At 35.7% G+C, this 12,885-nt stretch overlaps 1 protein-coding gene across 1 annotated transcript; it reads right to left on the bottom strand.

Moving 5' to 3' along the window:
• Positions 1 to 6: 6 nt before the first annotated feature.
• LOC128251161 (uncharacterized) lies at positions 7 to 11,558 on the bottom strand. Its single transcript, XM_052977660.1, has 2 exons — positions 11,280 to 11,558; positions 7 to 7,163 (listed from the first exon to the last, which is right to left on the bottom strand). Exon 2 carries the CDS (start codon positions 7,139 to 7,141, stop codon positions 1,937 to 1,939), a length of 5,205 nt encoding a protein of 1,734 aa, XP_052833620.1. The 5' UTR covers positions 7,142 to 7,163; positions 11,280 to 11,558; the 3' UTR covers positions 7 to 1,936.
• Between the last annotated feature and the right edge of the window lie 1,327 nt (positions 11,559 to 12,885).

Here is a 12,885-nt window from a genome sequence, read left to right on the forward strand (position 1 = left end):
AACCTCCTCTCCGTCTTACTTCCTGGATGCAGCACATATCCACGCGTCTCCGTTCAAGCATCTCAACAATTTCACCAGATCTACCTTTCAGCATGCCGACATTGAGAGTGCCAATCCTAACAGTATGGGTGTTGGGGGTGTGGGCCTGTAGCCTGGGAAGGGGAAAAGCAGTGTCGTGTACCTGAAAAGAAAGCTTGCAATTGGCAGAATTCATAAGCAAAACAGTACCTACAACCTGCAAACATTACACAAACTTTATGCGCTACCCAAAGGTAGGGGAGGGGATGGTGTGAGGCCACTAGATGGGTTCCAGGAGACAGCCGAGGATGACAGGAATGAACTTCCGGTGGAGGGGGTGAGAGGGCGGGTGTACCACAGCCAGGAGAGAGACTTCATAATCGTAGATTCTAAATATTTGAGAGACAACAATGCTTAAATCGTAATTTTAAAAGAGCAATGAAACCTAAGTAAATAGAATAAATAAATAAATAAATAGCATGAATTTAGGAAGCCGTTGTACAAGGAAAGATGGCTAAGCTTAGATCGTAATTTTAAGGGAAGGAGCGATAAGATTTTGAATAAAGTAAGGAAAATGAATAAGTATGAATTTAAGACAAAAACTGAGTTCAATTGAATTTCATGGAGAGAAGCAGATAAATGATGGAGAACAGACGGGAGTGGGGAAACGCAAAGTTTGAGAAAAATTTTGAGGCTGTAGAGTAAAATAAAGATCTATCTTATCTGCAACATAATCTTGGAGACTTCGTTGTAGTTATGTCAGCGGAGAGTAGATTGAGACAATTTAGAAGGGATTTCTTATTTATATACCCGGAACCTGAATCCTTAAGGAAACTACGATAGAGGGGAGTAGAGAGAGAGAGAGAGACTGATTTAGAGAGATTGAGATAGACAGAGGCATGGCGAGAGAAAGGCATATATATATATATATAGAGAGAGAGAGGGGGGGACCAGTCAAACAGCACATCATGATGGATTTATTCTTTGGGCTTTTGAAACAGAATCAAAGAAGGCTGTTTAAACATAAATTGCAGAGACATCAACGCTTAAATCGTAATTTTGAAAGGAGCGATAGAAAATTTTTTGAATAAAGTCAAAGAAAATGGATAAGTACCACAGCCAGGAGAGAGACTTCATAATCGTAGATTCTAAATATTTAAGAGACAACAATGCTTAAATCGTAATTTTAAAAGAGCAATGAAACCTAAGTAAATAGAATAAATAAATAAATAAATGCTGGGCATTACTTCCCGTCAGTTAGCCAATTTGGTCTATACATTTTTCTCTTAACATTTGTTCTACTGCACCAGTTTTTAAATATTTTATGTCTAATGTAGCTTATCACTAGTCAAGCATAATTCAAAAAATAAAATTTGATTTTGATTAAAACTAAATTAGTGAGACTGCTTGGAATAACTAGTGAGACTGCGACAAAAAAGCTAAGTTAAGAATATTATTCAACTATTACCGTTGTTGAATGATATTTATATAAGAATTCTACACATTTTCAACATTTTCTCAGTATTTCTCATGTATTTGTATGCATTCTGTAAAAAATTTTGTTAGGGATTGAGAAATGACTGAGTCTTATTTTAATTATCAAAGAATTAAACATAAGTCCATTAGTGACTGGACTAACATATTTCAGTTTTCATTCTATATCAGTCTGTGTCTATTGGTATTGAAACTAGAAGGAGAATGGTATCAGAATCTTTATCAGGGCTCTTGTATAAATAAATCGGAGTGATTAGTAGTAGAAAAGTTATGGTGATTTCCCAAAATACACTTCATATGATATATGTTTGTGCTGAGAAGAAACTCTTGAAATTCTTAAATGTAATTCCAATTTCATAGATAAATGTAATGACTTTTTGATTAGATGCTCACATTCTTAGCTTTTTCAGCCCAGCTGCAGAACTTATCTCTCATAATTAAAGAAACAGCAAGTATTATCTCCAAGAGCTCCAATAACTACAAGAGAATTGTTTGAAGCAAATAAGGCCATGACATAACGAACTTCAATATCATCAGAACTGAGTAAAGTTTGGCACTTACTGTATAAAGAAACTTGATAAATATCTTTATTTAAATCAGCTATGAAAACATTTTCACCATGTATGGTCAGTGGCCGTTCAGAAATGCCTTGAAATGGTAGTTTTAGTAATGGTAGTGTTAAACTCCTAACTAAATCTCCTCCTCCTCTGTACCAACAAACAACACATTGAACTTTCTTGTCTTTGATAACAATAATGTCTTCACTTGATGTGACACCAATTGCTGAGATAGCTTTGTCTTCAATAATAATTTTCTGACTGTAATCACATGTTTCATCATTGATGTTAAGCACGTCTACATATGAATTAATTCTACATGATTTAACATCACACGCACACACCAGTTGATTTTCATTCTTTTTATAAATCATGTTGTAGTTTCTCTTAGTGTCGATTGTTTTTAAAAGAGACAGATCTTCTTTGAAGAACATTAGTTGTTTCTCCTCATGAAAGACAACTACAAAACATTCTGCTGTCCAACAACATATGTCCTGTGGGACTTTATTTATTTTTCTCTGCTGAATTACGTGACCTTCTGTTGTGGTCATTGTAAGAGTATTTTTAAATAAGAACACAACGGCATTGTTTTGTAATACAACTGGCTTAATATATCTGTACATTCTATATTCCTCTTCTCCAAATGTAGTTAAGGGAAGAGGAAACATTGTTGTTCTATGAGGCAGACTCCTGACTGCTACTTGATCACTTCCTGACATACTATATGCGATGTAATTGCCACATCTCACCTTTAGTCTACCTTTGTAAATTATATCCTCTGATGTGCCTCCTGATTCACTGTTTTCCAATTCCTTACTTTGTTCATGACTGAATTTTTTATTATCTGCTTGAACTTTACTGGAAGGGAAATGAAGAATAGAACCAAACTTCAATAATGACACACTTTCCAGAACATTCAGTTTGTTGTTGTCTATCTGTATTGCATGATATTCAGTCAAGTTAATATGTGCACACCAGTAGATGTTTTTCACTTTCCTCCATATTACACCGTAAGGTACAAGACTTTGCCAAATTTTATGCATTGTCAAATCTCGATTCAGTTGAAATATTTCTTCTCTGTCAGGGGCTGTGACCATGATATATTTTTCTGAGAAACACACACCACCAAGTGTTGTTCCAAGATTTGTGTGGCATAACAGTCTCCCATTTCTCTGAAACATTTTAACATTACCAGGATTGGCTTTTTCAATCACAACTGTCTTACCATCAACAGAAATGTCTATATCTTTTACCTGAACAGAATAGAGGTCAGTCTGTAGTCGGCAAACATGGAATTTTTCTCGATTAAGTTTGAACAAGCCTTCAACATATAAAGATGTTTCATTATTTCCAGCAAACCTTGGACCATTACAGTTAATATTGTTGAAATAGAATTTGCATTCAGAACGTTTTTTATTCAAAAATATTTTCTTGTATTCACCAGTTTGCGACAAACAGACAACATGTGTATGTGAACTGGTGGCATTCCACATAGGAATGTACACATAAATACCATCATTTGTCATACAGTTGTATGGAAAAAGGTGATTAAATGAATGTAAACGTTCTCCATCAGAGTTTAGAAAATAGGTAAATGCATCACCACAGACAACAATGATATCATTAGCAATAACTGTAATATGTGAGAAGTCACTGGAGGATTTGATCCCAGTTAAGTCTATTTCTTTCTCTATTTGAATGGCTGACTGTCTTTCATTGATATGGATCACAGACAGAGTATATTTCTCAAATCTCTCAATACCATGGTCACAAACAAATAGATTGTCTGACAAAGAAGCAATACAATTATAACATTTTTCTGTTTGGTAAGTTGAAAAGGACAATGGAAAATCTGTCTTTAATGTTAAAAGTTGGTTTGTATCAGTTGTAATAACCAGTGTGTTTGACTTCCAGCGACACATATGATGAAGGAGAACGTCCAGATGGATTGAGTCAAGAAGTTGACCATCAAAAGTTACTAATTTAATGCTATTATTATTTCTGTCGTATACAGCAATTAAGTTATTTTCAGTAATAACTGAACATTCAGCAGCCACTGGCTTTTTGTCTCCCAAACAAAGAGGTATCAAAAATTCTTGTGCTTTATCGGAAACTGTCAGATCCTCGATATACAATGCAGAAGTCAGCATTTCACTGACACAAATCTTTCTGGAGAAAACATCTAATAAGTCAAGGGACATATTCAGCTGATTATTTGTAACGTAATCTTTCACCACTAAATCATGGTCATTTATAGCAAACATACGGCTTTCATCGATCAGATAAATAAATTTTTTATCAATACATCCACCATACAGAGAATGTTGAGCTTTGAAACAGGAGTGTAAGGGACTGGATCCCATTTTTGATGAAGTATTGTACACAAATATATTCTTCTTAGCAACAATTAATAGATTCAGTGATTCATTTTCTATTGTTAATGATTTTATCAAAAAGGGAATATTGACTGTAGAAATTATTTCACTTTGGTTGTGTTTTTGAACTGATACAATGTCTAAATGATATGGTTTATCACAAAAGCAAACAATTCGACCTTCACTAAGTTTACAGGCCTTTACATAGGAATGGCTTAATGATATAATTCTAACTCGTTTTGATAAATTTCCAATAATCCATAATTCTTTCTCAAGTGGTAATGTCACTCCCATTTGGCTACTATCCCATCGGCATATATCTGTAGCTAAGGATGGCAGAGAGAATGTATGCACAACCTGTCCTCTTTTAGAAATATATAACAAACACTCACTATTTATATCAGACACAACCACCTGTCTGTTCGGCAGATGATATATTTGAGAGATGAGAATTTTCTCATTTTCATCAACAGCACTGTATCGTATATTTAGATTTCTGATATAAGGACTTCTTGAGTGTAGACAACAATTTGACCATTCACGATAATTGTAAAAAAGGATCTTGTGGAGGTTAGAGTCCACTGCACAAATAGTTCCTTTGACAACTCCAATAGTAGAGACAGTAGCTGAAGGAAGTTGCAGCCACCATTTAACTTCTCCATATATATCATAACATATGACAATTGACTCTCTACTGTAGAAAACATAGAAGTAAATTTTATTGGTGAAGATATGATGAGGATAGCCATTGAAATCAAGATGCCTTTCGAAAAGCTTTTTGCAGTGAATTGAATAAAATACCAGTTTATGTTCCTTCTTGATTACAACAACAAAATTGATTGGAGTTGCAGCAATGCTGACATCATAATGTTCTAATGAAATTTTGTTTTCAATAACAACTTCATTCTCCTTAACCAACAGAATATGTACCTCTTTGTTTTCCTCAGTGGTTAGAGCCAAAAACTTATTGGATACTATATGACACATTTGAATGTAATGAGCATGGACGTCTATCATGGGGCCTTGGTTTAGTACTGGACAATCAGCAGGGCATGTAATATATTGAATTTTCCTGTTTTCTTTAAACAGAACAAGAAATGAGCTTGAGTCCAATCTACAAAAGTCAGTAGGTTGGAACTGGAAAGTTAATGATTTTCTCCAAATTTTTGTTCCATTATCAGCAAATAATATAGCTTTTAGATTCCAATAAGTAACTAACACAGAAGAGCTTGTCATAGGTAGAATCTTTTTAATATGGTAGGGGTCATCAATGTAAATTTGATTGTTCAAAACAGGGGCTTGTTTCTGCTGTGAGCAAGTTAACCTTGGCCAAAAGTCTTCATTTCTCCCAACAACATGTCCAACACCGAAATAATCAGAAAAGAAAATATTTTTGGTGCTTACAGAAAAATATCGAGCTTTTATCCCAATTTCTCTCTGTGATACACTACCTGTAGATGAAATCTTATAAATGATATTTCCTTGGAGAACATAAAAATAGTTGTCGTAAACAGTGAGGTCAGTTGGAGCAGTGAGAGAATGGCTATATAACTGAAATAACTGTTGACCTTCAAAATTATAACAAGCAATTCTATTTATGTTGGCAAATGTTATTAACATACTATCATTTGTTCCTACGGCGATATTTGTAGGGTCGTCTTTCAGACTGAATATGCTTTCAACTGTATTATGAACCCAGTCTACGAGATATATTGTTTTACTAAACAATTTGATACCTAAAAAGGTACAATTCTTCACATAAAAAATTTTGTTAAAGCCACAATGAAAAGTTTTCATTTGACAACTAGAAGGATTAATAATGATAATTTTTTTCCTGAATGGGATCGTTGCCATAACAGTTTGTTTATCAACTCTGGTAAGGTCAGTGACTGGAGAAGGACTATGAACTACATTGCAGTCACCATCTGTTGTGGAACAAGATAAAGTCATCAAATGTAGTGAATATGTCACTATTCCGCCCTCGATTGTGACAATATTTGAAATTGTGTTTGGAGAATCTTTATCTGAAGCACTGAAATTTAATGTTCTGGGCACATCCGGTGAGAGTGGCCGAAACTTTTTCAACGGCTTTTGCATGACAATGGTCTTGTGTGAGAAAGAGTTGCTGTTTGTGTATAAGTCAAAACATTGTTCAAGAAAAGAGGCAACTTCTTTCTGAACAATATAATCATCAGAATTGGTTTTAAACAATCTGTTTATTGTGTGAATAAGATCTTGTATGAAAAGTTCTTTATTTAATCCTTCACTTTCTAAGTAACTGCAAAATTGATCCTTTTTGTTTTCCAACATTTTCATATTGTTTGCACATTCATCGATTGTTAGCTTGTATCCAGCTTTGGGCAAAATACTTGGTACTTTAACTATTTCCTGCTTTTTCTGGTCACCTTTTTTATGTCTATTGTTTCTTAAGTCATGGGAATATTGCTTCTGCAATTTTTGTGAATCTTCATCTGAAACTTCATCTGAAACTTCATCTGTCAAGGTTTCAATTTCATCTTTATGCTTATGATAATATGTTAAAGCTGTTTTCATTTTGAGTGATGATATCTTGAAGCTGTCTTCCTCTTCCTTTAATTTAAAATTCATATTAGGTGGCAAGCTGTCAGAATCATTAGCACACCTGAAAAAATGTTTTTTTTTGGTATTTTGTCTGTCTTTTTTCGCTTGAGAAGACATGTCAAGCTAAGTAAAAGCAGATCTATAATGAAATATGAACAAAATCAACATTTATTTTCTTGAAAATATTCAAATCTGAAGAAGATATTTACTTCATAATTTTCAAGCATCTTTTATCTTTTTCTTGTTTTAGTCTTTGGACTGTGGCCACGTTGGGCCACCACCTTAAATGCTTTAGTCAAACAAATTTTAAAGCCTGTTACTTATTGGTCTGTCTTGCCAAACCGCTAAGTTATGGGAATGTAAACAAACCAACACCACACACATATGCAAACACACACACACACACAAATTTTCACAGCAATCACAAGCTGGATATGCCTATTCATCTCCAACAATAGAGAGCAGTTGCCATATTTCATTCCATAGCAGCTACCTCTGAAGAGTGCAGGGCTACATATTCGGACTATTACCTAACACTTCTTTGAACCCCTAGTGCAAAACCGATTGGTAAGATCGGGCATAATGAATACATAAAGTTGTGCACTTTGATTAATATATTGTCAATGTTCAGTACCATATATTAGGTAAAGGCCTCATGGAGGCAAATTGGCTGATGCTGGTGGCACATGAAAAGCACAATGACGAATAACAGAGAGCTTTGGCATTATGTTGTGCTTGAGAAGAAGACCCATTAAGCCAAGTAAAATTGCAGTCGTGGCAGATACTGGTGTCCCGCAAATGGCACCCATGCCAGTGGCAATTAAAAGCACCCATTATACTCTCAGAGGGGTTGGTATTAGGAAGGGCATTCAGCTGTAGAAACCATGCCAAATCAGACTGGAGTCTGGTGCAGCCCGTCAGCTGGCCAGCCCTGGTCAAACTGTCCAACCCCCAACCCATGCCAGCATGGACAACAGACAAGAAATGATGATGATGACGATAACACATAACAGGCTTCTTTCAGTTTTCATCAACTAAATCCATTACAAGGCTTTGGTCAGTCTGGGGCTATAGAAAGCATTTGCCCAAGGTGCCACACAAGGGACTGAATAAAAGACCACATGATTCAGAAACAAGCATATGTGCCTTTATAGAGTATAAGCAAAATAAAATATGAATTTTTTCCCCCACTCAATGCAGTGCCCCAGCATGGTCACAGTCAAATGACAGAAACAAGTAAAAGATAAAAGATAATTCCATTTATAAAGCAGTCTAATCAACATTTAAACAACTTTTCATTAGAAAAATAATTAGAAATTAGCATTGATGAGATAAAAACATTATAAATCATAGAAATGTATAAAATATTGTTAAGCCACTTAGCCTAGTGATTATGATGTTCTGCTCATGACTGTAATGTCAGGGGTTCAATTTTTGGACAGGGCAGCATGATGTTTTTCCCCTGAGCAAGGCACTTCATATCACATTGAGCCAGTTTATACAACTGGAAAATAAACAAGAATCACCTCTCTCCAATGAATTCACTCCAGTACCTTTCTTTTTAAGCCTGATACTTATTCTGTCAGTTTATTTTGCCAAAACCACTAAGTTACAGGACATTAGCACAACAACACCAGTTGTCAAGCAGTGTTGGGGGACAAACACAGACACAAAGGCACACATATACATACATACATACAGACAGACTAGTACAAACATGCTATCTTTAAGATAGTATATTTTACATTGATATTATACCACTGTATCACATATTACTATAGTATATATGCATAAGTATAAACATGGCCTGCAGGTGGGAATAGAGTTTAATGAAGGGAGGCGTGCGTAGAGTTTCTGAAGATGGTTATTTCACTCTTTAAATGTAGTTTAAGGGAGATTTGGCTGCTATTGAAAGGAATACAAGGTGCATTATTAAAGTATACTGGAATTATTACTGAATATATTTTTCATGTACATTGTCACTGCAACTATTGTATGTTATGCATAGGTTTTCTTTGATTATTGTATAATCTCCAGGTTATTCCTGACATTTTAGTGAGTCTATCAGGTACATTTATTTCATTAGAAAATCCTACAAATTATGCTCTGAAAGTCATGTATCTTCATAATCGTTGTGAGGGGTCTGTATTGTTTGTTCTTTGTGTTACTAGACAAATATTTATTTACTATTTGAAAGTACAAAGTAGTATCAAAAAGTTCCTGGACTAGTTATGTTTAACCATTTGAGCCCGTAACACCAGTTTACCGGTGGATGATTTATTTTTCTCTATACCATAGCTCCACTCTACCAGTGGAGTACATTGGGAAGCCAGGTCAAATAAGGTTCAGGGGGTTAGGGCTCAAAGGATTAATAAAATATAACTTAAATACCTAAGTTTTAATATCATCTCCTTCTAAATAGACACCTTGTGCAGTGTATTACTACATTACTGCCACATTTGGAATCTGGTGGTCCTGCCACTTTTGGAATCTAGCCTGGAAGTCCTTTTCTCTAAGCAAGTTGAGGACCTTCTGTGATTTACTCTGAATCTCAACAATGGTGTTAAAAGTATGGCCTTTGAGTTGCATTTTCATTTTGGGGAAGAAATGGAAGTCCACAGGTGCTAAATCTGGTGAATAGGGCAAGTGTGGAAGTGATACCGTGTTGTTTTTGGCAAGAAACTAACAAGTGAGGAAATCTTGGTGACAGGGTGCATTGCTGTCATGAAGAATCCAATTCTTCCTACTCCACAGATCCGGTTGCTTTCACCAAATGTTCTCCCTCAAATGCTTCAAAACATTGCAGTAGAACTCTCGAGTGACGGTCTGGCCCTGGGGGACAAATTCTCAATGCACAACATCACATTTCTGAGCACTTGAGGCATTTCTTCCAGATTTCTCATTGTCTTCTAGAGATGTTCTGCTTTTGAAGCACCAGTACCACTCAAAACATTGCGTACAACCCATTGCCTTCTCACTATAAGCTTTTAAAGCATGCTCAATGTTTCACATTGGTAATTTTTGTTCCTGTCCATGACAAAATTGCAGACTACAGCATACATGTGATCACAAAGACACAAATTTCACAACTTGCAAAGTAAACACAGTGATGTCACTCAGCACACTGCCCCATGAAGGTCGCTGCTAGCTCTCACTGCACATGCAACCATGTGATGTATTATACGTTTTTTTTTATATGGTATATATACATATCCTTTTCTAATGTACACGTTTTTAATATAATACATGTACATTTATAATATCATATCATATCGTATACATTTACCCATTATATGTTAAATCATACTGTGCGTTTATATATCGTAATGTATTATCTTAAATTGTCAAATATTTTTATACAACTTGGAAACTATGCATGTTTATAATATAGATGACAAATATATATATATAGATGACAAATTGTCTGCACTCTTTGTAATGCTTACAAGCTTTCCTCAGCAATGCTTCAGTATTAGTAAGATGTCAGTAATGAGTGTGTGTTTGACTTTTCAGTCCTGTTGAGCAGATGAAATATGAAGGATAGAGGACTGCTTATAATTGGACTGACTCCTGTGCAGGTGGCATGTAAAAAAAACACCATTTGAGCATGGCTGTTGCCAGTACTGCCGGACTGGCCCTTGTACCAGTGGCACGTAAAAAGCACCCACTACACTCTCGAAGTGGTTGGCGTTAGGAAGGGCATCCAGCTGTAGAAACTCTGCCAGATCAGATTGGAGTCTGGTGTAGCGAGCTGGTTCGCCAGTCCCCAGTCAAACCGTCCAACCCATGCTAGCATGGAAAGCGGACGTTAAATGATGGTGATGACATGTCAGAGTGACGATGAAAAGAGGACAGTATTAGGTGGTTGTGAGATGTGCTAAAAACAACAGCTAAATTTCCCTTTAATCACACACAAAATTTTTTTTGTGTGTATAATTGTATGAATTCCTGAGTGTAGAACACAAATTGGCAAAAATTTTCTGAAAATTCCAGAAAATAAAAAGGATCTAAAACTAGTTATAGGTTGCTTAAACCAGAATACTAGCCTTATTTTATTGACCCTGAAAGGATAAAAGGCAAATCAGCATTGATAGAATATGAACACAGAATATAAAGATGGATGAAATGTTGCTAAGAATTATGTCCAGTGCAAGTAGCTATTCTATCAGTTCATCAAGAGAATTAAAATAGTTATGACAATAATTTTTACAGTTCTATATTAAAGAGATGAGGAATAATGCACAAAAATTTTTACCAGAGTAAAACGTCTGGGCTTCAATTCCTGACTGGAATATTTCTTTGGATTTCAGTACACTTGTTCAGGGCAGTTCCTTGTAAGCGGCTGCCATAAAATGGCTTCTATTCATGTGAGTTAGTTTTATAGATGTGACGGGGAAAACTTGTAAACATTATGCAATGTGTGTGTGTGCATGTATGTATTAATGAATGTGCTTGTGTTTGAGTGTGTGTGTGCCTGCTCATGCATGTGTGCTTTTATTCCTCAGTTTGATTGCCTCTTTATTTCTATCTTCTTCCATCTAGCTTTCACCATCATAATCAAAAGTATTACCATCCCTCTTCCTCACTCTACACTATTCACAAATTTATGTAGGTCAACCACTGCTTCCTACTCAAACAAGTTGTTACTGTTTTCTTTTCTTTTTCTTTTCTTTTCATATTCAGGAGTGGGTGGCAAAATGCTTTTTTGCCAACAACATGGTTCCGGATTCACTCCCACTGCATGGCACTTTGGACAAAGTGTTTTCTTCTATAGTCTTGGGCTGACCAAAGTCTTAGCCTTGTGAATGGATTTGGTAGATGGAAAACTGAAAGCCCATCTATATGATACATAAAAAGGGTAAAACCCCCTTGGACATGAATGACCATGGGATGTACTTAGAAGTTACCCTCTGAGGCACAAGTCCATGCAAGATTATTTATGGAAGACCAGTAGTCGCCTATGCATACCAGCCTCACCTCTCCACACCACCAATATTATACAAGGGAAAGGCAAAGGCATATACAACTTGGCACTAGTGATGTCACAACTCTTTTCTACAGCTGAAGGAACTGGAGCAATGTGAAATAAAGTGTCTTGCTCAAGAGCACAACATGCAGCCAGGAAGTACACAGAGTTCAGGCAGAGGTTGAAATTATACAACAGTTGTGCAATAGATTTTCAAGCAGGATACATTGAAAGATACAAGTAGGATATTACAGTTTGGAAAGCAAATGTGACAATGGAGTAAAAACTTTAAAAACGGTTTTATTAACAATTTTTCTGAGGAGACAGGGTCTACCCACAGTCTTTCTCAGGAAGTGAAACCAAGACTTATTATTATTTTTTTTTCCAGCATGCTTGTTTGAAGTGATCACTGCGGAAACAAACTGTTATGCAGTATGTAAACAAACTGGAAAGATAGCTTGTGGTTCCCTTTCAGACAGACACTCTCTCACAGCAGCATTTGCGACTACACCACCAGCAAACACTCTTCCCCACCAATTTCTTTTTCATTAAGTGCCCATTTCTACAAATTTCAGTAAGCATCGAAAATACTTTAATAAACAAAATAAACTGAAACGATAAATGCAAACAAAAATAATTCAACAAACAAAATAGGCACTTTCGAAAACGCTAAAACAAACCGAAAATACTTTTGAAGTCTTCTTTGAACAGTCGATTCAAACATAAACAAGCAAGAAAAAAACATGAAAAAACAACAACGCGAGGACGTGGAATAAGTACAGTGTTATTGGACGCTCAGGAAAGGAAAGAAAAGAAAGAGGATTTAATGTTTCGAGCGGAGCTCTTTGTCAGAAATATAGGAAAAGTCCGAAGACATATTGGAATCATATTGTAT

Source organism: Octopus bimaculoides, chromosome 28, assembly GCF_001194135.2.
Source record: "Octopus bimaculoides isolate UCB-OBI-ISO-001 chromosome 28, ASM119413v2, whole genome shotgun sequence".
Taxonomy (NCBI): Eukaryota; Metazoa; Mollusca; class Cephalopoda; order Octopoda; family Octopodidae; genus Octopus; species Octopus bimaculoides.

Excerpts from the sequence above, each read along its gene's own strand:
- LOC128251161 (XM_052977660.1), bottom strand. The coding sequence starts at position 7,141 with ATGTCTTCTCAAGCGAAAAAAGACAGACAAAATACCAAAAAAAAACAT.